Source organism: Choloepus didactylus, chromosome 16 (assembly GCF_015220235.1).
Source record: "Choloepus didactylus isolate mChoDid1 chromosome 16, mChoDid1.pri, whole genome shotgun sequence".
Classification (NCBI taxonomy): Eukaryota; Metazoa; Chordata; class Mammalia; order Pilosa; family Megalonychidae; genus Choloepus; species Choloepus didactylus.
The window spans coordinates 49,110,118-49,135,763 of NC_051322.1; the positions used below are offsets into that span (position 1 = coordinate 49,110,118).

At 35.4% G+C, this 25,646-nt stretch overlaps 1 protein-coding gene across 1 annotated transcript in view; it reads right to left on the reverse strand.

Annotated features, from left to right (window-relative positions):
* Positions 1-15,070, reverse strand: part of DSG4 (desmoglein 4) — a 28,252-nt gene extending 13,182 nt beyond the window's left edge. The window contains 9 exon segments of the mRNA XM_037805573.1: positions 1,241-1,380; positions 2,683-2,954; positions 8,865-9,050; positions 9,951-10,085; positions 10,355-10,521; positions 11,232-11,376; positions 11,723-11,878; positions 13,497-13,628; positions 15,008-15,070. Coding sequence (XP_037661501.1) covers positions 1,241-1,380; positions 2,683-2,954; positions 8,865-9,050; positions 9,951-10,085; positions 10,355-10,521; positions 11,232-11,376; positions 11,723-11,878; positions 13,497-13,628; positions 15,008-15,070 — 1,396 coding nt within the window.
* Between the last annotated feature and the right edge of the window lie 10,576 nt (positions 15,071-25,646).

Sequence of the window (25,646 nt, forward strand, 5' to 3'; positions counted from 1 at the left end):
AGTGTGTCTGAGCCATCTGGATGGTTCTGCACCAGTGCAGATAACTACATTCAAGTAAATACACGATGGCCTTTGTTTTTAGTCTTCCCTCAGTACATTTTGGTAGCACCTTTCTCTCTTTTCACCTGAAATGACTATTTTTTATTCTAATTTTTGAAGATATTCTTATAGGACCAATATATAGAGTGTGAACAACATGGCTAGAATCCATTTTAGGAGAAGACTTTCTGAAATACTGATAATAAGACTATATTATTTATATAACTTACCCAGATATTTAAAGTGATACCCACGGCATCAAGACTGGAATGTACAGACTGTACTTGCTTGGGCATATCATGGTTTCTTTTTGAACCTTAAGCTGCCCGTCACATCTTTCTCTTGGTTTGGCTACTGAAAAGCTCATATTTAAACTTAATGCAAACCTGCTGTATCCACCTTCTATTAGGTATGTATCTGGGACATCTGTCTTTCCCCTTCCTTCCTGGTTCCTGACCTTTCTTGCAGTTTTGTTCTGTAGTAGCTTGTTTCTCAGGGACTGCTCTAGAGAATCATTAACTGCAGTTAAATAAACAATTCCTGTTGCTACACACCAAGATGAATGCTTAGCAGATCTTCCTACATGAGAAATGGCTGAATTACAAGTTAATTCAGTGCATCTGTGCTTATGACTTTTAATTGGGATCCAATAATTAGAACAACATTGTACTTTCTTGGTCCTTAGCATCTTACTATACACAGCTATCTAACCAATCCACTTACATGGGCCTGTCATTGTAGTTCAGTTTTAGTGACTCTAAAATAACTATACTCTATGGCTTCCCCTAAGAACATCCCAAAATGAGCTTTGTTTCCATCTTGCAGCTGTTATTTTAAGCAGACATTCCTAACATACTGTTCAAGTTGGTTCAGCCACACTTAAGAGATGAGATCCTAAGGAGAAACTGAATTTTATTTATTTGTATTTTAACTTTTGTGATTTATTGTAATTGTAATTGTAAGCCACATACCAATCACTTTTAGAAGTAGGTGAAATATATTGTGGCCTAAGTGTAAATTATGGTTATAAGTGTATTGGATTCTGTTACTGATCCAAGGCATGTAGAACTTTCCTTAAGTCTTGCAGATGCCACTAAATGTTATATTTTATTTGGTTCAATCTATTACCAACATTGGAATAACTTTTATAATATTTATTATAATAGTAATTTCATTAAAATATTAAAATAAGTTTTCTTACCATCTATAGCCAGGATCTCTGCTGTGTATATCCCATCGGTAATATATTTTGATTTCTTATCAAATTCCCTAGAAAATTGTATCTCACCAGTCCTTGAATCAACTTTTAACCAGCTGCCTGCATCATGTCCTATGATATATCTGTTTTAAAATAATAATGTTCATTATGCTTTTAAAAAAGTAATTTAAAATCACATAAGAGCCACAGTGTTAAACTTACCTATGATGTTTGCAAGCTTTACAGTGAAAATTGCTTTGTTTTATAAAATGTGTGCATCAATAAATATCCAGTATTGATCAGATTAATGTACATATGCACAGAAGAGTTTTTAAAATGGCATCATTCTTACTCTTTTAATTCTTAATATAATTGTTAATAAAATAGGTGAGTTTATTTCAGGTCTGTTTGTTAAATCACAGCAATATCGAAGAAACATCCTCCATTCCTTTTCACATAGGTACTTAATTTGTTTGTCCTGGATTTTAAGGTGTATTAGTTTCAGAGAACCTTATCATTGGCCTGTTCTGGGGCTTTCACATCCTCTGTGCAGGTTGTCTATATGAGTCTTGTTACATATAATGGATTTAAAGTGCTTGGCCCTCTTGGAAGAAGATCTGGTTTCCATTCTGGGCACAATTTTAAGTTTTCAGTGTCATTTATCTAATATATCTTTCTTCTCCATCCCATAACAACAGATTGCATAAGTTTTTGAGTCCTTTTTGTAACTGATTAAATAGTTAAAAATCCTAACATCAAAGTAATTTATAATATAATTGTCTTTGCTTACTCCAAAATATTGGGAGGAAGAAAAGAAGAGGGAGAGAAAGGAAAGGATATAGACAATATCTAAATAATTCATTGTAGTTTTTTTCTGGAATATGTTATAAAGGTCTAGTTCATGTATAATCTATGTACCTAGTGCTACTAATACCTACCTCTGTACTTCTCCAATTCTGATTCTGTTTATGCTCATGAAATTTCGGAAACACTTGCATTTTAGTTTCTTCCAGAGGGTTGAAATTAGCCTCCAAAGTGGTAAATAACACAGGTTTTAAGGAAACAAGTAGTGACTCATCTTATGTAATGTCTTTTTGTTTACACTATGACTTAATTGGCTCAGGTCATGGGTGGTACAATTGGTCACAAAAGATTAAACAGACTCAAAGAGCAAATGTAGGTGGCTCTTTGGTCTAACAATCACTCCGTGGACAAAATTCTTCCTGCTAACCAGTTGGACCCTTTACAGCCTCTAAAAACACTATTAACATTGGCAGAAAATGTCAATGCTCTATTAGTTTTCTAAAACAGAGAAACGACCAAACAAAGCAAGCAAGCTAAACTCCAAAAGTGTTACAACCACACACGCTGGCACATACCACAGGAATTAGCACTGTGCAGCACTATGTTTCATCACACTAACAAAACCAAAGTATTCACAGTACCTGACATTTGTTGCAGGATTTCCTGTGTCCAAATCTACGGCTGTGTATGTGCCAAGCACATAATTCAGTAAGGAATTTCCTTTTATTCCTTCTCGTATGCTGAAAGTCATAGAATTTGGATGAAATGTGGGTCCTTCTCTCACATTAATAACTTGAATTCTTACGGGAGTTGAGTGCATTTGGAATTGAGAGGCAACAGAATGGTGAAATTCAGCTTGGTTTTTAACCCCAATACTAAGTTGAATATTAGGCATTTGTTCGTAGTCCAGCATCTGAAATAACAGAAAGTAAAAAGCTCTGAAACAGCAAAGGGACTCTCTTTTGCTAGAATAGGAAGTTGTGGTAAGCAAGCAACACACTCATATAAAGTCCAGGAGCTGTATAATTTGGAATATGAATTCATAAAATTTCATTTATCTCTGCCTTGGGTATTTGGGGCATACTATTCTCTTAATCTTTTGGTATAATCAGATATATATATAGCTCATTAAAGCCTATGACTTTAAATACTAAAATTTTGGAGTTTTGAACTTCTTATATAAAAATACTGAAATAAAAAATTTTATTTTCAAATGAAGTGTCTTTGAAAAATAAAAATAAACTTACAATGAAATAACTATTGAATTAAAAAAATAAGTTGAACTCAGATTTCCCTCATAGAATTCACAGCTGAGAATCTCATAAAAGTATAATTAGCAGAATAAAGGAGCCAATGTATATGATGTAAGTGAACATGTAATTATTTTTTAAAATGATGCAAACAACTTCTAAAGAAGAATTCATGATTATTACAGTCATCCCTGCACTATAATTTAATTGTGCCTGGTCTGGTGGACAAGAAGACTCCTTCACAGGGTATATTAAAATAAGTAGCTACCACTCCCAGAGAAAAGTCATCTTTGAAATGGGTTCTTTGGATAAAAGATGAATAGAATCTTCTGATTCAGAGTGAGTGATGTGGTGACATGAAAAGTCACAAGTGAAAAACAGTTGTAAAAAACCAGGTAGTTGGCGATATTTTCTTAGAAGTACTCTGGAAATTCACATAAGCAGCACTTGCCAATAACAGAGGTCAATGTATCAGTGCCATCAGCAAGTCTCTAAGATAAATCTCTGTTTCCCCAGGAAATTCCATGGTATCATGAATGTTTTCTTAGGCATTAGAGAGTTAAATTCTTCAGAAAAGCTGATATAACAGATATCTTTGCAGTAATTTACTTGGTTTATTGTTTGGGGCTGGCACAATATGCCTCACTTGAATTTCAGTTAAAATCTTTAGGTTTGGGATTTCTGTTCTTTTATTCATCTATTCTCTTGCCTGGTGCACATACTACCTAGCACAGTGCTAAATATAAATAATGTATTAATAAATGAATTTTCAGTGGGAGGACAGCCTTCTTCTACCATCCAATTTTTATTTTCTAGAATGTTATCTTTAAATAGATGGGAAATCTGAGAACCTCCCTTCTTGTAGTTGGAGAAATCTCTTGAGATTGTCTTGTGCATACACACAGATGTGTCTTTGCTTGTCAGACTAGTTATCTCCCTATTGAATAGAGTGTGATGAAAATATAGTAATATGCATCTAAAAATTGCATTCACAGAATCTAGGGAAAGGAAATTGGTCTGGGGCTAATCTGTAGGGATGTAGCTTCCAGCAGGGAGGAAAATGAAACGCAGATAGCAGACAGATTGGAAAGGCAGCAAGTTGTTCAAGTTGTTCATTCATTCTTTGCAAGTGGGCCTGTTATCAAGGATTTGCTGATTGAAGAGCAATAAAAACAACTGTTTACCATGGAGTCTGAGCTTGCAGTTGGAATGGAGAGACTGGAAAAACTAACTCTCTGCAGTTTAAGCCATGTTTAAAAAATAGTCACTTAAAAAGGATATGCAGGTGTAGGTTTGGAGGGAGGGATGGCTGGCCTGAGGGATTGAGGGGAAGCTCAGGGAGGGCTCTGGGTGAAGATGACCCCTTTACAAGTGGAATTGGTTTCTGGCAAGTTTTCTGCTTCAGCAAATTTTACTATAGAAGTTAATCTGTTAGATTCTCACATTCAGTTTTTTGCTTAATTTAATGACTGTTAATTCTAGGGAAATGCTAGTTCATCTTAGAACTAACTAGGTTCACTAGGTATGAAAGAGGGAGGAAGTTAGAAGTCTTCATCCAAAAGGAGTATGTACTGGCTTGAAAATAGCAGTTTTTTCTATAGCAGGAAACCAAAGAAATAGTCAAATGTCTGCCCAGGAATATATGTTATGCTTTCCAAGAAGAGACATTTTTTGGTACAACTGTGTCTGGAAGAGGCCATCAGGATCAGGAGAAGGAGTAAGGAGGTGAACAGATTCAGAGGGAAAACCTCAGGGTGCTAGTTCCTTCCTAAAACCTGTCTTACTGGGTACAATGTGAGACCCAGGAGGTGGCTCTAAGTATGGCTTTGGAATTGGAGAGCTCTGGGTTGAATCTAGTCTTTCTCTTTTCCACCTGGGTGAAATTAGACAAATTAACTTTCCTCTTTGATTCTTAGTTTCACGATCTGTACAAAAGACATCAACATATTTTTTTCTGAGAGTTATGAGGATTAAATGAGATACTATACATAAAGTCCATAGAACAATCTGGTGTTTAGTGACTGCCTAATAAATGTTAGTTAGAATTATGACAAAAATAGTGAACCAAAATGTCTTTGGTTGAATTCCAATTGGGTAGCATTTTGTTTTTCTACTTAATGGTGAAACAAATGTGTTTGTATATGTATGTATATAATGTTTATTAGTATTTCCATACACGTTTATCAATAAACACTAAAAAGAGGTTGTTATTGATAGGTATTTTATATTTTCTCAAAGAGTCTCTCCTGTTAGACTATAAGCTCCTTTGAGAACAGGGGCCATGTCTCATTCAAATTCATATTCCTAGCACATGGTAATTCTCAATAAATTTTTATTGAATCGAATTATTTATAATGTCTCCAAAGAAGATTATATAAAGCTTAGTCAAAAGCCCATTACTACCTTTCTCTGTTTTGGCCTCTTTGTGGAACCTGATCTATTTTTTTTTACCACAGCTCTTAGACTCTACAGGGAATGAAACCAAGGAAGCCTAACCCTTGGGGCCCCTTAACTTTATTCCCCAGATGACAAGCAGATAGACTGGAAGTACTCTTTCCCATATCCTAGACTCTTGGAATAGTCTTTTAAGCATGTAAATTATTTTTAACTTTACTTTCATTTTGCTACCTGTATTAAATGGATATAGATCCTCCTTGAGGCTGGAGCATAGCTTGTCAGAAATTTTTAGAAAAATGCATCCATACAGTACAGGTCATTAAAACAAAATTAGGATTTGGGTTGATGGAAAAGTTCTGGTAATATATGGTGGTGATGGCAGCACAACATTGTGAACATAATTAACAGCATGGAATTATATATTTGAATGAGGTTAAAAGAGGAAATTTTAGCTTGTATGTATGTTACAGAATACAAATTTAAAAAAAACAAAAAAAATATGCCTGTACTACACAAGCAGTGAACCCTATTGTAAGCTATGGAGTACAGTTAATACTATAATTATGAAAATGTTCTTTCATGAATTATAGCAAATTTCCACACTAAGGCAAAGTGTTAATAATAGGGTGGTATATGGGAACTCTGTACTTTATGCATGATTTTTCTGTAAACTTACAACTTCTCTAATAGAAAAAAAATAGGACGTTTGTCATCACCAAAAAAAAAAAGCCTGTTACCGAGTGGCCAGTTCTCATGAGGTTAAGCTTGAATGAAAATGGAGAGGATCCAAGGAGACATTTGTGACCTCGTTCCAAATATGTTTGGAATGGTTGGTTGGCTACTGGCTGTTGAAAATGCAAAATACTGGAAAAATTACACATATGGTCTCTAAAATAGTTTTTTTGGCTATGTGCTAACATACAAATTAATCAGGTTTCCATATCATTTTGATGTTTTTAAACATATTCTTCCCTAGTCTCTAACCAATCTGGAATGTTAACATCCATTGAAAATAGTTTCTCTATATACCAACGGACATTACCTTGACCATTTTTTCCATAAAATTGATATTCCAACAGATTTTTGGTCAACAAAGTAAGTATATCTTTAAAAAAACCCTCAACCATCAGGGGACACGTTATATAAGCCACAGATAGGGCATTGCCTGCATTATTAACATGTTTTCTTTTTCATTTTATAATTTTATGCAGAAATTATGAATTATGTAATCAAGCTTAGTGACTCCCATTTGGACAAGATCTGTACCATTAGTTTCAGGTAAACATCATCATCAGCACTCCTCAAAGTTTTGTGAGTCACTACTATTTCCTGGACAGTGTGTCAGGTGCTAGGGATACAAAGATATTTAGATCAAAGACGTTTATGTGCAAAAGTCTAACTATTCTAGTAGTTTGGGAGGCAGAGCGATCACAAACAAAGAGCAGTTATGTATTTTATGTATTACAAGGTAATATGAAAAGTGCAGTGATGGTAAAAAGATAGATACGAATTTCATGTGTTTAGTTCTTGATTTTTACTTGAAGTACAACACTGAACAATAGGTGACCTCTTGTCCATCTCCCCCTATCCGTGTTACGCTTGTCCTTCTCTTTCCATTTTTATTGCTATCACCTTAGATCAGATTCTTAGCACTTCAGGACTTGATTAATACCATAATTATTTTCGTTAACTTTAACCTTTTCCAAGTTGAGCTCATAATGTTAGTTATCCTTAAATTATCCCAAAGTTTTCCTTGGTCTTTAAGGAGAGGTTGGCAACCTTTTTCTGCACAGGATGAAAATATGTAAACAAGTGAGTGTGGCTGCGTTCTAATAAAACTTTATTTACAAAAACAGATGTCAGGCTAGAGTTTGACTGTGGGCCATAGTTGACTGACCCTTGGCCCACAGCAATGTTTGTCAAACTGCAAGTCCATGGTATATTCTTGGAGTCCTCACGTTCCTTTTAGGAATTTTGAAATTTTGTGTTTCATTTGAATGATAATCTTAAAAAGTATATATATATACATATTTTCCATAATTTTGATGATAACTTCATAAAATAGTATACTGCATCATTTCAGTGCTCATGACTGTTTTGGTAGCAAGTAGTAATACTTCATTTGCTCTAGGCAATTGAGAAAATAATAGCAGAAGACTCAAATATAAATGATATGTTTACATCAGGTGAAGGCTAAATGGCTTCCTAATATACTCTCTGAAAAAAATTTTACAATAACTTGAATAGAGAAAAGTTTTACTAGAATTGAATAATCACAATACATATGGTGTGCCAAACTAAAAATATGTGTCTGTGTGTGTGTCTATGGGTATATATTTTCATAGTTATAAGTGCTGTTTATATTGTGAGTAACAATATCGTATAAGAAAAGTTAATATCCCTTGTATTAATATTCATTTGAATCTTGTTAGTTTGCAGTTTTATTTGTTCCTAATTTGTAAATTTATTTAGACTTCCTTGTTGTCCACAAAGTTAAAGCATAGAGTAGTTTAAGAAAAATTAACTTACTGGAGAAAATCAAAACCCCTGAGCCAAATACTGTAGGTTCTCAGCAGACTGAGTCCAACTCAGCAGCTCCATTTTTGCATTTTGTTTCTTCCCTATGTAAATACTCTTCTACGGCCCAAACAGCTTGCTCACCAAGCCCTGAACATGCTTTACATTTTCTCACCTCAGTGTTTTTGCACATTTCATTACCCACCTTAGCAATCTAAGTTTTTAAGGTCTTGCTTAAACCTTATTTCCTGCATGAAGCCTTTGCAGAAAAAATCTAATTCTGAAGGCTCTCACCTCTTATCTCATTAATTATTTCATGTTTGCCCATTTGTCAATTAATAATGTCTTATATCATTGCATCTATATTATTGTTTATTTATATTATTAGCTCTCATATCATTATCTAATTTTGGTGTGCTTGCCTTGTCTTCTCTACTAGATGTTGGGCACTGTGAGAACAAAACAACCTTCCCATTTTTCTTGGTAAAAATATTGCATTGCTGGACCAGAAGGCTCACACTTACACAGTAAGCTCACTTAGGTCATTTACTGATATAAAGAAGACTCAGGGTTATGGGGTACTTTTTTGAAGGCAGATTTTGTCTCTAAGCATATATAAAACTTCTGTGGAAGAAAATGTTGCTGATCTCATACTGTACCTTGACAACTTTCAAAATGCCTTCATTAGTTTGTGGGTCTGTTTGAATATCAAACCAATCTCCATCATTTCCAGAGAGAATTAAATAATCTGCTAACCAATTATCAGTGCCTTCTTCATCAAGATCAAGTGCTTGTAATCGCATCAGTTCTGAACTTAAACAATTTTCTTCAATACTTGCTGAGTACTGAAATGACATAGATCAATTTGATAAGCAATGAATTTTAAAAAGAGGAAAGATACTTACTCATACATAATTATCATTTAAAATACTACCAAATGATGGCAATGATTTTTATACCATTATTAAATGCCATATATACAATCAGAAATGTAAGAATAACAAGTTTATAAGATAATACTGATTTTCATGTGCTGTATGTGAAATCAGTGTCAAAACTGGCACATCATTTCATTTTTCTTACTTATTTTTAATTTTCTTTAATTTACCCCCTCCTTTTAGATTAGGGATCAGACTTTTTCTGTAGAGAGCAGGTGGTACATAGTTCAGCTTGGTGGGCCAGTGGGTCCTTGGCACAACTACTCAACTCTGCTATTGTAACACAAAAGCAGCCATAGACAACATGTAAAGGAATGAGGACAACTATGATCCAATAAAAATTTCCTGTTTTCTTTTTTTTATTTTTTTATTAAAACAGGCATTGGGCCAGATTTGGCCTGTGAGCAACAGTTTGCTGATCTTTTTTTATTTATTTTTTTTCTTTTATGCTTTGTTGTACTTAAACATGAAAATGGAAGTTGAGAATGTTTGGAACTCCATTAGAATTAATTCAGCAACTTATGAGGCATAAAAAGATACATCTATGTTGTTACATTATTCCCAAGAAGCATATCAATAAATTTCCACATTTCTATGCATACTTTCTCAGAGAAGAGTAGCATGGATTTGTGACTCAAAGACAAACACACAATATAAGAGTATATTATTATACCTAATAAATTCCAAGGTTTATACAGCAAAACTGAGTACTTCTGTATATGTAACTGAACCTGGCTCACAAATCAGTGGAAAAGCAAATTGACTATTGCCATTTATGGAAACTTGATAATAAGGGTAAAAACTTACTGAAGCTTTCTCTAACTTGGGAAAATTGTCGTTGACATCCAACACCTTGATTCTACAGTCGCACTCAGAAGACAGTCCATCTGCAGCCCCATCACGATCTGAGCCCCTCACAAGCAGATTGTACATACTGTGTTGCTTAATTAAGACGAAAAAGAATTGTAAGACTTAGATCTTGTCTTGAATAAAATTCAACACATGCTGATGTCATTATTTCCCTTTTTTTTTGTGCACACATCCAATACAATCTATATAAGTGAGCTTTAATTTTCATTTAGAAATAACGCTTGGGTTATTTTTCCTTCTCTCCTTTACTCTGGAGTAAGGACATGCATGGACCCTTTCATCTTTGTTTTTTGACATATTGAAATCTTCATTTGTTACTGTTCATTCCTAGAAGGCTTTACCTCTCTGTCAAGAAAAGTGGACATCGTGCAGAGTTCTCCAGTGTACCTGTTCAGACTGAACATGGGTGCACCTGTGGGCTCCTGGGAGATGATTTTGTAGGCGATTTTAGAATTCAGATGATTGTCTTCATCTGCATCTGTGGCACTTAACTTTACTACCAGTGTGTCTAGAAAAGAAGGTTGAAGTGAAGTATGTTTGGGACTCTGTTAGAATTAGTTCAGCAAATCATCAGGCATAGGAAGGCAAAGAAGTTGGCCTTCTGCATTCTCTCTGTTCTAGTTTTCCCTAAGAATATATTACTGTTACTTTCAGCTATAATATTGAGTTCAAAAATAATGGTGGTGTGCTTCTATAAAATGCTTTACAGTTTGTAAAGTGCCTGTATTCTTTAGTCATTGAATCCCCAAATTCGTATGGGAGACACAATGCAGGCATTATCCTCACTTCACATGGTAAATTGGTAGCAAAATATACTTGACTTCCGTGTATGAAAAAGAAGTTTAGGGGACTCTCTTGATCAACATAAGCTGGAGAAATCAATTTTATTAGTTTAGTTTTGCCATGATCTTGTGAAATTTTTTAAATGCTTAATAAAGAAAGATTAAAGCTTAATTAAACTCAATGTTTCAATTATTTATCGAGCACCTATGTCCTTTATTGTCACTCATCCAGGAAGCAGAGGATTGCTATACTTTGGTGAACACTCACAAATATATGATTTTCTCTCTGTTGTAGGTTAGAAATTGTGAGATTTATTGAAAATACAAGTTAGACTTTTAAAAATCTTTACATCACTGTATTTCAATCTTCTAAAGTTTTTTTTACCAAAAGAAATAAATATGGTACAATGCAGAGAAGAAGTGTCTTTCCACTTACTTGCATCACTGTTCTCTTCAATACTGGCTACATACACATTTTGTGTAAATACTGGAGGGTTATCATTTATGTCCATTACTTTGACTCTAAGCTCAAGAGGCATTTCTAAATCTTCACCCCGTGAATTCAGGGCCCGACAATAGATCTGTGGAAAGATGGGGAAAAAACTGTCTTTCTCTGCCAAAGAAACTTAACATGCCTGAAAATATTTCAGGAAATGTTCATAGAAACAATTTTCCTGGTGAACCCAGACTAGATTACAATATAGAAATTTAAGTATTATGAAGACATTTGATGACATGCGTCTACAACCAACCAGAGAATCCTGAACTGCAAACCCTTATGTTTTTGTGCTTCCCATCCCTTTAAACTCTTTATTTGGTTTCAATCTATTATGTTTCATCAACAGTAAGCAATAGTCCTGAGACAATGATTCTTAAAAAGAGAATAAAACTAATATAAATAAGTCAAAACACATTGTTGTGACTTACCAAGAAAATCGGAGTTATCTCTCTGTCCACCACTGAAGTGATGTTAATTTCCCCAGTCCGAGGATTAATGGTGAATACTCCATAAGGTGGTCGATCAATCCCCACCCCTGAGATGCGGTATGTAATCTTCTGGTTCACTTCACAGTCTGATCGAATCTGCAAGGAAATGGCTATGATTATGATTTAACTTAGAGCAGATCATGAAGTTCAGAGTGCAGTGGAATGAGAAGGGAATGTAGCTCTGTAGCCAGATGGATTTTGATTGAAACTTGGTACCATGACTGAGTCCTGTATGACCTTGGAAAACTCACTTGTCTTAGCCAAGCAACAGCTTATAATTGGGGTAGTAACCACCTCAGCTAATAGGTTTGTTGTGGGGATTGTATGAGGTACCGACATACAGCCCCACCTCAATACCTGACATATAGCACGTACACATTTGATAATAGATTTGTTGTTATTAACAATGTGTTGTTCAATTCTCTGGCTGCATTTAGATAAACAGTTTAACAGAAGGAATCACAACCTTTACTTTTTTTTTCTGAAAGATTGTTTTGTATTAATAAAAACTCTGCCTAGACTTTAGTTTGAGATTCAGTGAAAATGGAGGCTAACTTAAGAAAATCAGAAGAGAAATACAGTGTTTAGAGATATTGGCAATATTTGTATAAATGGAAACCCACTCTTCTGCCAAAGAGATTTTATGGCAAATATTCTGCCATATGGATTTAACAGATTTATAGCTATTGTTCATAAATTAAAACTCTGATTTTTCAAATTTCTAAATCTTACCTGTAAACTAAAGATGAGAAATTCAGTAAAATAGTAAGATTTGCTACCTAAAACTTCTACAGTTAAACAAAGATAGCTGGAAATACAACTTTGATTATCGCCATTCTAATCCAAAGATCTTTTTTCTATATAGATGAAAATCCAGAAATCGTCCCAAATGCAATTAAAAAAGAGACTATACAATATAAGTGGTAAAATATAAAGCTATGACGAGGAATCAAAAAAGCTGTGAGTTGAATGGAAACAATAACAATTTAAAGCTTTCCAAAAAAAAAAACCTTCTGAGAGAGAATTAATCTCTCTTCTTGAGCTGCAATTATATTTGTAACATGATTGCTCGTTCTTACTGTATTTTTAATGTAAACCTGTAAGCAAGGAATTCTGGTAGATCACCCTACCATGGCAAAAGACCATGCTGATTTCACTAGTAGCCCAAGACCAAGATGCCTCGAAAGAGCTAGCAGGACTGTTAATGTGGATTCCATCCATGGATCAATTCATTACACATTCTTCCTTTAACTCTCCTTCCTTATTCATAGCCATTATTCATGAAGGTCTTTTAAGATGTGCCTAGTTTTGGGATGTAGGAATCTAGTAGGAATTTTGACACCACCCTTATTTTCATGGAGTGAATTAATGAAATACAGTAAACCCTGACTTTCCAGAGGGAGAATCTGAGACTATCACCACATGGCTAATTTTTCTATAATATATACGTGCAATGATGAGTAGACCATGAACAGATGGACAAATCTCTCTTCTAGGATCACTTTCCAAGGACCCTCTGTTCCTTATTAGCAGTCTCCCAGAATATACTGAAATTGGAGCTTCAGCAATGTGAGCAAATGACCATGTGCCACCCACCTTCCTAAATCACTGTGGAGTGGTAAGGGCAGCAAATCCTCAAAATTTTGAGGGCTTTCCTGCCTTGTGAAAGCATTTTGTCATCAGCCAGGGATACTCTGCTTGCTTCATCACTTACTTTGGCAATTGGATTTCTCTTCGAATTGTCCTCTCCTTCTCGACAGGCTGCGGCAAACTTGATCCACTCCCGCTTTTGTCTTCTGACTGTTTGCCATTTTGTAGTGCCATTTTCAACGTCTAATTCTTTCACCTTGAGCAAAAATGGTTTAAAGCTCTTATACTCTAAGAACAATTTATTTGTTAAGGACATTGATTTAGCATTGTAAAATGCATCCGGAAGAAGCAATAGTGTTGGTATTGGATTTAGTGAACAAAGGAATTTTTTTGTTTGTAGATATGGTAGATAAATATTGTTGGTAACATCTGCTTCATATGATTCTAGTGAAACAAATTTCATTAGCTATGTGAGGAGCTCATAATGTGCCCTGCTGTATAACTTGTAGTTTTTCTGTTTTAAAGCCATCCTTATTATGTAGAAGCCTTGCCTACCTCACCCTTCATTGAGCTCTGACTAGACCTTACGGTCACCAGAGTTTAAAAGATTTCCAGTGTTCCATGTGAGTGCATCCCATGCAGAACAGAAGTTGTGCTGGTGAGTTGTGCTCACCTAAAAGAGGGGAGGGATTTTTCTCTTCTGTTGATGTAGCTAAGCATCCAAATATATTGTAGCAGGATTAACTGAACTGATGATACCCACAGTAATCCCATGGACACCTATACATCTTCCCAATGTGGTGCATTTCTATCTGTGCTTCCTATGTTTTACCCATTGCAGGCTTTTGTTGCTATTGTTGGTGGACATTTAAGAATTTTATAATACTAAAGAGTTTATAAATGTTACTATATATATATTGTGCTAATGTACTTATTGAGACAGAGGTGATTATATGTTTGTTTAAGCTAAGGCCTCATTTAAATACCACTTTGAGGGAAGGAGAATCCATGTGAATAGAGCTTGTTTATTCCTTTAAGGACCAAAGTATTTACATTTTTCCCTTTTTGATATAACTTCCTGAAATGTACCACATATTTCCAGCTGTTTTCAATAGAAATTACAAAAGTGATTTGATTTTTTTTCTAGTGATTTGAGATGATCATAAGGAAGATTTAACTGCTATAATAAAATAAAGAGCAGCAATTCAGAGGACATTAGCTTTATTTCCTGATTTCCGCTCTACATGGCACCAGATTCTCTGTTGTTCTATTTAGTTGTAATATATTTTATTTTTGTAACTTTTTCTCATTGATAGACCATCAACTGTCTTTCTTGCTGATGTGTGTAGAAATCCTCATTCCTTTCTAAAGTGTTCCTTTGCTTCTTTTGCTTTGGTATAGGTGGGAAAACATATAAATAACCTGCTACAATAGTTTGATAAGTAGGAGTTACTATGACACTGAGTAGGAGTTCCATGTCCGAAAAGCATGGAAATTTGGGGGGTATAGATTTTACCATTGCTATTTCAATCTGGAAGAGATTCTTTCTCTTACTTTTATCTGGTAATTATGGGTATCAAAAATTCAGTTTTTCTTTTAAATTTAAACTGAGAAAATAGTTTTATTGTACGTTACCTCAACAATAAATTCACTGTTTACTTCCAGCACCACCTGTTATAGAAGATACAATGTTAGCATTAATTCTATAATTCAAAGGAAACAAAGTCTTAAAAACATTAACAATGCTCATTTATTAATTCATTTCCTGAATATAATTTTTTTAATAATATGGAATACATATGGGTAATACAAAATGAATAATACAGTATCTTGCCAACCCAAATCATTTAAACTTTTAGAGAATATTAACACATAACTTTACAGCAAGGCATTTAGGACACATTACAACAAAGGCATCAAGAGATTCCATGGAAGGGTAGAAGCGACAATTTCAAATTATCAAAGTAAATTTTGGGAAGGCCTTGTGGGAGAGGAGGGATTTGAAAGCCCTCCGCAGGATGAGTCTGTTTTGATTGGAGGAATTGAAGGGGAAAGATGTTTCTGCCAGACAGGTGTAAAGGCACCATATTTCAGAGGATGTTCCATGAATGGCAAATGATATCATTAGCTGAAAGATAGAGAAAATAATGAGGAGCCAAGGGAGAAAAGGTTTAGAATGTTAGTTCAGGGACAGATCATGAAATGCCTTGAATACCAGACTAAGTGCTTGGACTTTACTGGGTAGAGCTTGGGAATGACAAAAACATTGTTTTGTTTTTTGCTTTTTGTTTTTGTTGTTGTTGTTGTTTTCTGATATGATATGGGAACATTATAAGGGAAAAGCACTTGAAGTTGCCACACTTAGGAATTTGCAGTTGTTTACATAAGATATAATTAGAGCCTGATCATGGGTGCAGAAGCACATTGGTGGAAAAGAAGAGAGAATAGGGACATTCAAAAAAAGTACTGATAGGGCTTGTAGACTGGGGGATGGCGAGGGGAGGAAGGGTTGGATGATTCTGGTGACTGAAACTTGGCTTTCTAGGAGGATGGAAGGATTAGTGATAGAATCAGAAAACTCAGCAGGAGACTCTCACTGCACGGAGAAATGACTTAAGTTTGTTTTATTTATTTTAAATGTGTTTCTAAGATTTTGATGGATATAAAAGCTGAAGAAGTAGACTATATCTACATAGCAGTGCCATGTGAAGTTTAAGGAAATGAGGATATTAAATGAATCAGCTGAAAAAGATAAATGACATGGGCAAAGAACAGAATCTTATAGGAAATACTTACATTTTAGAAATTTAGAAGAAGGCTTTGATAGACTAAGAGAACTGAGAGATTGAGAGACCAGGGTTGTGGGTGCAGAGCAGATTCTACCAGTGTGGATGGTGGTGTTGTGGAGAGTTGGTAAAGAAGCTGAATTCAGAAAGGAGAAGAGATTAGAAAAGGGGGTGAAGAAGTAGCCAGAAAGGAGGCTGAGTGAGTGGAGTGCAGTGATAAGAAATTAGACCAAGAAGAAATAGTTTGTGGTTTAAGTGTTTTAGCAAAGACAAGGAGAATGGTACTGAGAAGGTCATGGTATCTTAAAGCAGGTGATCATCCCTATTTTGGTCTAAGAGGGAGGTTGGGACCAGGCTGAGTGGGTGCAGAGCAGAACCTGAAGGCATGAGGGACTGTAATAGGGGGTGGAGAGGGTAGGTGGGGCTTTCGAATGACAGCTGAACCCATAAGGGGGAAACCACTGTTAATATTTGGAGAAGTCTTTCAGACTTTTTCTTCACAAACACATACTTACACACATTTTAATTTTTTTAACAAAAAGGAAATTATACATGCCATTTTGTAACTTGCTTTTTTTGAACTCTATGATTATCGTGGTAAAGTTGCATGTCAGTTAATGCATTTGGACATCATGCATTTTGATGGTTGCCTTATGTACCATATTAATAGATGTCTTTCTGTTCAGGTCATTTGGGCCCTAGGATAATTGAGAACAGATACAGATCTGCAGTGCTGCAGACTGTACTCTGACATGTGATCCTCAGGCATGGTCTTCCAGGGGAAGGTTAACTGGAAGGGCCACTTTGGTTGATGTCAGGAAGTTGGTGAGCTAGGCATATGAGCTGATTATTAATAAGACTCTCCCTCTCATCGTTTTCAGCTTCACACTTTTCCCTCTCGTTCTTCCTTCTCTCCCTCTCTTTCATCCTCCTCTTTGATATTGTCTTCTGCCTGTCCTCTCTCCTTCCCTGATGTTATTTCAGGCATGGCAGAATCACAGTAGCATTATTATGTTACTCACCCCACCCACGGTGGCGAGGACAAGTGGAGTCATGGAAATGCACAACTATAATCAACCCAATAACCTAATTTTATAATCAACCCAATAAAAATAGTGATAGTGAGTCCTAGCTGGCGTTCTGCTCATAATTCAATGAGAGGATGTGACAGATAATTTTCATTCTTTAGTGGAACTCATTCTTACCCTGGTTTCTGCCTGCTTGCAACAAGCTTGCAAGGTTAATGTTGCATCTGTGCAGCGTTAAAACAGCAACTCCAGAGTGGATCCAAACCACCACTCTACTGATTATTTTATTTACTCAGTACCTGCAAGTTCTCTTGAAAACCTGATATTATTTTAGTGACTTATGCTGACTTTGCTTGAGTTTTGGCATCATATAATTGTATCCCTGGTTCTGGATAAATATTAGATTTTGTGTTGATTACTCCTAATACTATCCTGCAGTGGTCTTAAAAAGTTTTTGCTCATGTAACTCTAAAAAAATATTGAAAATCATGTACTTCCTCACATCTTTCTATAGTGACGTCTAAAAATTTTCATCATCAGTTTAAATAGTTGCAAAGGATGAAATTTAAGAATATTGATATTTTAAAATAAAATGGTATGTCACTTTTTAAATGTAGCCAACAGAATCTAAATACTGTAGTAATCCTTCAAGGTCCAATAACATCCATTATAAAATACATGAGTAAATTCTTCTCCAACACTTGGGAATTTAATTTCACTCCTATTTCTCTTTGAATGCTTATATCATATTTCCATTTGGCATACTTTTTCCTCCACAGGTTAATCCTACTAGAATATATTTTTAAACTTTAAATATATTTTAATATATTTTTAAGCCTGCAACAAAAATATGTTATAGCTCTAAGACTGTAATTGTTAAAAAACAATTTCTTCTGGATTGAATTAACTTCTGGATTGAATTATTAGCACACAATTGATAAGACAACATGCACATAGTGGATATTTTGATGAAAACTTTGAATATTTATATTATTAAATCTATAGAGTAAATTTCATTATTTATGCATTCAAAGGGATGAAGGCTTTTAAAAATTAGCTCATTAATAAATATTATTTATTGCTAGAATAAAAAAATTTCAAGATCAATCTATTTTTGTTTGGGTTTTACAGTTGCAAGCCCTGAGATAACTTGTTCACATAAATAGGTAGATGTGTATTGGCAAATTTAAAAAAAAAATCCAAGTCATTAAATTCCTTAAACTTATTCTGAATTACGTGTCTCAAATCTAAAGAGTAATTTATCATTTAAAACTGTTTTTAATGACCTATTATCTGACAACTCTATTGAGTCCTCCTTTAATTTTGTTGAAAATAAATAATTGCTAAACCACCTGACTTGCAAAGGTAATGAACTCCTGAGCTTTAGAGCTAATCCTTGTCAACACTGACATCAGTATTTTGAATTATCTATTGGATTAATGCCCCAGGTACTTTTACAATCTATTGCAGTGCAGCATAGTAATGGATGAGAAGTGTGACTATTTTTTTTTTTTTTAAGTAGGATTTGGGAGAGGAGAACCCCTATTGTAGGGGTTCAGGTGCATTCTCAGGTAGATTGATTTTAGGAAATAATACATATGGAAGCTGAGGATCTAAAAAATGATTCCTTTAAAACCAATCCTGCATTTGTATCCTTGTAAGTATCTCAGGGCAGTAGTGTGTTCCAGTTTGAAGATTATTGATGCAGTACCGATTAAGTTGGCATTACATTTCTTCAATTGGTGTACATTTCTAAGTCAAATAATTCTTATCCCAAAATTGATTTGTAGCCCTTAATTATAGTTTGGCTTCATAAAAGGCAATGGGGTATATGGAGAGAAACACTTTCTATTTGGAGACAGAATTGCTGAGTATGAGTCTTGGCTCTGTCATTTACTAGCTGTGTGACTTTGGAGAAATCACCTAGCCTCTTTCTACCTAAGGTTCTGATCTAAATAGATAACAAATGTGAAAGCCACAGACTCAGGGAATACTCGGTGTGTTTCTAAAGAGGAAGGAACAGTGAAAGAACGTTCTTCTGTGCTTTAGAAAGTGTGTTCACAGCGCCCCCTGACAAAAAGAAGTGCTACTCCATCAATTCTGAAGATTTGAAACTAGCCACAATCAGCCAGATTAGACTTTAGTTTAAAGGGATAATTAAAGTGTTTTAAATTTATTTTACTTTATTCTTGGCCTCCTTACAGAACCCAGCTCATTTGAAAGCTAGCAATGATTGAAGGTAACCCTAAGAATTCCTGAGCATTAAACCCCTTTTCAGCCTTTTGTTGTCTCTGACACTTTCTTAGACCAGGGCAGTTGCACTGCTAGATCCCAAGGTTCTTAACTAGTGGAATTTATATTGTGCCTGATGGGGGGCCTCCTGGTGAGGGTAACGGTGGCCAGGCCCTTGGAACTCTGCAAGTGGATGGAGTGCTGTCCTTTTACCCATTATTCTCTGTCCCAAGAATTCATAAAACCTGTTGGGAGGCCCTCCACTTTCCAGGAAACAATTGCGAATAGTTGTTTTGGAAGAAACTGGAAATATCACTTTCCCCAATTGTACAAACTAGCTCAATGACATGAACCTCAATTAAATTGTGAAGAATAGTTTTGGACTCCTGGATGATTGCAGAAATTCCTTGCTTGTGAAAGTTGAATTTTACAGCACATGTAGGTCAGGCGTCATCCTGCTATGTGACTTGACCTGGGGGAGCCTTGCTAAAAGATATCCATACAGAATGGAAATGGCTGAACCAGGTAAAATAATGGTGGAGGATTGGAAAAGGGAGTTGTGTATACCTGCTGTTGAGGGAGTAAAAATAACTCAGTAAGATGTGTGGTTCCTGAGTGTATTATAGTCTCAGTGGGCCTGGTTGATGAGAGTTTCCTGTCTTCCTTTTGTCTTTGGGTTCCCTTACAATAAGTTGCATTAACTGAAGGAATCTGATTCCTCCTGGTAATAAGAAAATGCCTAGGAATCTGAAATATGTGTGTCCATGCCAATCACTGCAAATATAAAGAAGAATAAGATACAGAAAGGGCTTACATGTTAAAAGAGAGGGGTAAACTAAAAAAAATTTGGAGAATAATATAGACATTTTCACAAAAAGAAAAAAAAAGTATAGAGTATGATATTGACTCAAGCTGGCAGGGAGTCAGTTCTGGCACAGGGGAAAGAGTTTTTGACATGTAGTATTAGGATCTAATCTGTACTGTACTACCTATGGGCTGTCTGACTAATTTTTCCCCATAAATTTCTTTATTTGTAAAATGGGGATAATTCTATCTACCTTTCAGGATTTTTGTGATGTGTGTGAAATAACTTTATTAACTATAAAATATTTTGCTTGGGTGAGGTGGTAGAATAGGAATGCAATGACAGACTGAACCCTGGAAAACCAACTCCTTCATTGTCTCAACTTTAAACACTCAAGCTCAACCACAATAAGGTTGCCTGTCAACACGCAGGTGGAAAATATGGTGAAGTGACTTGGTAAGAAAGGTAAGTTAGATTCTAAATCCATTCATTCATTCAAAAATATTGATTGATAAAATATTACGGGGCAGGTGCTGTTGTCTGCATGCAAGACAGGTTCCTACCTGTCATGAAGTGTATATTGTAGGGGGAAAATGGGATATACAGTATTCTATTGACATCTAATCTTTACAAATTGCTGAATTTTTTCTGGACCTTGGTTTCTCTTTCACTCTATGCTCCCAAAGTGAAAATAATGATTTTATATAAAATATGTGGAGTCTAAATCATTGTGTGTACTTATTATAATATTAGAATACATATTATTCTCTTACATACTGAGAGTATTTAAAGTATTAGCTACTGAACAAGGCTACATCTCTATGACTTAACTTTTTGAAGTCAGTTTTTGATGTCATTTGTACACCTAGGATCAACTTATTATTAAGCAGTTTTTTTTCTGAATAATACTTATAAAAATAAATGAGTAAAAAAGCAGTTGCCATCCTCATAGGGAACTGGTAGAGATGCCAAGTTCAAGACTGATTATGCTACTTTTGTTTATAATTAAGGTACATCGAGTAATGGGATTTTTGTTTGTAAGCCTTATAATTTTCTGCATAGAAAGGTAGGGCAGACATTTCTCATGCAGCTAATGTCTGAAGGTTTCACTTCAGTCAGTCTTTTCACACACCCTGTCATCAGAGCTGCTGTCCATGAACGAGGAATTCCCACTGATTCAAGTTGGGAAAGGGAGGAAACATCGCAACAACTCGAACAATGGGTTCGTTGCTCTGAAGGGAAAGGAGTCATAAAACTGTGTACTCCGGACCCCAAATCTCTCTAAAAAAGGAAAGCATTAAAAAGAAAGGAAGGAAGGAAGGAAGAAAGAAAGAAAGAAAAGGAAAGAGTCTCAAGAGCCATGAAATATTTTTAGGGCAGGATTTTTAACCTACAAGTCTATGGGTAGATAGTACTGAGAAAGTGATAGTAAAGTTATAGTTCATGGTTTGGTAACAATACTAGATATCCCCTGGGATAGAAAACTTTTTTTAAGTAAGGTTCCTATCATGAGCTATGCAGGGGGTTGAAATAAAAAAAAAAAACAGAATTTGTCCACATGGTTTAAAATATATTTTCTAATCCTTAGCCACTTATACCAACCAGGAAATAATAGAAGTGAGATTTGCTTCCGTGTAACCTTTGGTGTGATGGGAACATCAATAGTTTCTGTCATAAGCAGTACTAAAACCAACCATGTAATGCTATCCAGGGTATTGTGTTTAGGACAAATAAAAAGCCAAATCAGAAAAGATTTTTTCCCTCCATCATTCTATACCTCTAGAAATTTGCTTGACAATAAGATTTTTAAAACCCATCAATTTCTGTTCCATATGTCAGAGTCATATTGTTATGTATGAGCACAAAATTGACACATGGGTAGGTTGGTTCTAAATATATTTTAAATTTTTTATGCCTCTTTTCAACTTAAAATGGAATAATATCTATGTACTTAACTCCCTACCTTCTCTACCTTCCAAGAATCAGAATATTTAATTGGAGTGTTTCTGTCTCATATGGAGCATTAGTGGTCACCATATGTGGACAAAAGTTCTTATCTGATAAAAGCTCAAGGCTGTTTTATGACTTTATCAACTCAAAAACAAAACAAAACAAAACAAAAAACTGGCCTCTCAGATAGTAAATGTTCTGCCTTATGTGGTTCTGTCCTAGTAAAATTTAAACAGTCCATACCATTGCCCAAATCTTTAGATTTTTCCAACCAAAGTTATGAAAATAGTATTCAGGAGTCAGACATGAACATCTCTTACATAACTATTTAGTAGAGACAATTTTAGCATTGTGGAGTTTCTGCAGTGGAAGAATCTAGTCTAACCGTTCATTCTTAGAGGGAGCAGAATAAAGCCCCGAGAAGATGGGTGCCTTGACCACAGTTACACAGCCACTGTGAAGGGGAGATCTGACTCACACCTGCGACTTCTGAATCTTGGTTCTGTGTTGTTTGTACCTCACCACCCCAATCCATCTTACAGCAGGACATGATGAACCATCTTAGGAAGAAAATGCCGAGGGACTCACGTGATAAAATAAAACACCTATTATACCCTAGAGTTTTAGGTACCTTATATTGGTTAAGACAGTCAAAACGCTTTTTAAAGTACTCATTATGGTTGAGATTTAGATGACACAAGGTATCTGTATGTCTCTGAGAGGTCGCCACACCCTCATTAGTGTTAGTTGCAATAATGCCAAAGAGAGTCTTTTACTTAGTTAATGAAAAGGGGGAAGAGTTCAAGTTCAGGAAATTAAAGCCAAGTAGGTATGCCTATTTTCCACAACACCTGTAATATTATATTGATTCTCCTTAAACATTTCTTGTATTTGTTTCAATCTTGAAACATGCTAGAAGTGTCTACTCCCCAATTTCAAACATTATTAATTGATAACTCAAGAAGGGATCTATTAGAAATGCTTAAAGAACTTACAATTTATTACATTTAATATGAATGGTGAAGCACAAGTACTTCAGTATCAGTGGGGAGTGGGGAGAAATAAAATATCAAAAACACTAAGATTACTGAAGATAATAAGTCAATACTACCAAAAAGAGAACCCTAGAATCTGAAATATAATAGTCTTTCAACATTGAGAAGAAAAATTAACTCTTCAATAAAATAATGTATCATAAAACATGCCTGTGCAGAGACCAATAGAAGACAAAATTTAGTGCTCAGAAGTTGCCTCTAAAATCGCAACACATGCAATCAGTTTTCCTTACAGAAAAGCATCAAAGCAAAGCATGGAGATACCCCATAAAAGTGTAACAAGAGGTAATACTGATAATTTACAATTGCTGTTCAAGACTGAGTCAGATTCTTTCATCTTCCTTTAGTAATAAGAGATGAAGCAATTATCATTCTAAAAGGGCCTTGTACTTTTGTCTGGTGTTTTTCAGTTCACAAATACTTTTCAAAATTGGCCTCATTTAATAACCTATCTCCCAAGCCTGGAGAAAGGAAAGTTCTCCACTGTTCTCATGTTCCCTTCCAAGCTTGGGCTGTGTGCCTTTTGGCAGTGTTAGGCTCCTGTACTGCTTTTGCAATTCATAGAAATGTGGACGCCAGCCGTGCCAACTGGACAATGAAACACCTGTTCCGTTCTCTCCCCAGCCGTGGCTGCCCTCTGTCTTTCAAAACTGATGTTCCGATGAGTCCTAGGATAATGCCACTTACCTGGAGATAGGGTGGAAATCTTTTCCCAAACCTATGTTGGCACACCACTATGGACAGACATTCCTGGGAGACTGACATGCAGTTAATGATACGGTATTTGCTTTAATTTGCTTAGAAAAAATACATACAATTCCCCAAAAACTCTCTGCCCCTATCTTTCCATTTATTTAATTTTTTAACTGTACTTGACTGAATTATTCTGTCATTTGACCATCAGTTTAATCTAAACTAGCATAGTTGGTTTTTTAAATAACTGAGTTGACAACAGTTGGGGGCATTGACCTGATCTTTGTTCTTTAGAGACCTGGAATTAGAAGCCACCTTACCTCTTTTAGGCTTAGGATATTCACTATGCATGGGTGCTTATCTGGAAAGTATCACACCTTGAACAACCAGGTGTTGGAAGAAAGGAATATAATATCCAAAAATGCCAGATTTACTTTGATGAATTAGGGCATTTAAATGCTTCCCTCTTGGGCTGTAGGAATGCTTTAATAATTTCAGAGGAGGTTTATCCTGATGGCTTGGCTTTCTTCATTTTTCTTGAACCATTTCTGATTGAAAATTTTCTCATATATGTGACTATTTCTAATTGCAATATAATTTTGGCATAGTCAACGTTTTTCTGCCTTGGAACAAATTCATGGGGAAATAACTGTTTTTAAAAAATGGACTTGGTCAACTTTACTTTGTGTCAAATTTAGAACCCATTTGCACTAGGCATTTTGACAGCAATCTGTATGATTTAAGTATAAGTAAAAGAAAATAGGAAAATAATTTTATTTAAGATTATGAATTTTAGAATTCCCCTAGCACTTAATCTATTTATTTTACATTTCTGATGTCATTTAAATCTAATTCAGCCAGATACTAACACTGTTTCTCTAAGGCATTCGTCCCTCAAGTCCTTTGAAGTCAACAGAGGCTGAATGCATGGTCCTACCATTTCAGGAAGGAGATAAAAGTAGAATAAATTCCATGTAGAAAGTCCAACAGCTGATAGAGGAGACAAAGTCTCCAGGCTGCATCTCCCCTACCCCCGACCTTTCAGTTCTACTTACCATTAAAATAATCAAAAGGCAAATGTTTCTGAAAAGGAGCCAATCCATTCCTTCTGGTTTGTCTTAACAGGAAGCCCAGGGGGATTCCGTTTTAGTCTTTGTCCGCTGGGTCCCGACCTCGACTCTGCAGTAAGGTGTGCTTCAAGATGCCCTTCCAGGAGAGCATGGGCGATGACTCTGGAGCTCTCTGGGCAGAGGGGTGAAGATATTCTATAATGACTCTTTTTCCCCACCCCAAATCCAGGGCTGGTCTGGAAGGCTGGCACTGTTTGGGCTCTGGGTAAGAACAGAGACACACCTTGATTCTTATTGCAATGAAACCCTTTGTTGGACACCAAAGGAAAAAATCTTACAGACGGAAGACAAGATTTACAGGGAAGATACCCAATGAATAATAAATTACTCACAACATGAAAAATAATTAAAATGCTAGGGCCTATCATCATGCTAAATAAAATTAGTAGGCTTCTTCTTACTGCCAACATTGTAAAAGCAAAATTATACATACTGACAACACACACATATACACATATGTCCACTACAGAGTCAATTCAAGGAATGACTCTTTTACCAGAGACACTGTGAAAAGCACCAGGCTTAAAGAATGATATATGGAGAAAGAGAGAAAAATGAAACTCTCATCTATTAACCCATGTGGTTCCTGCTTTCT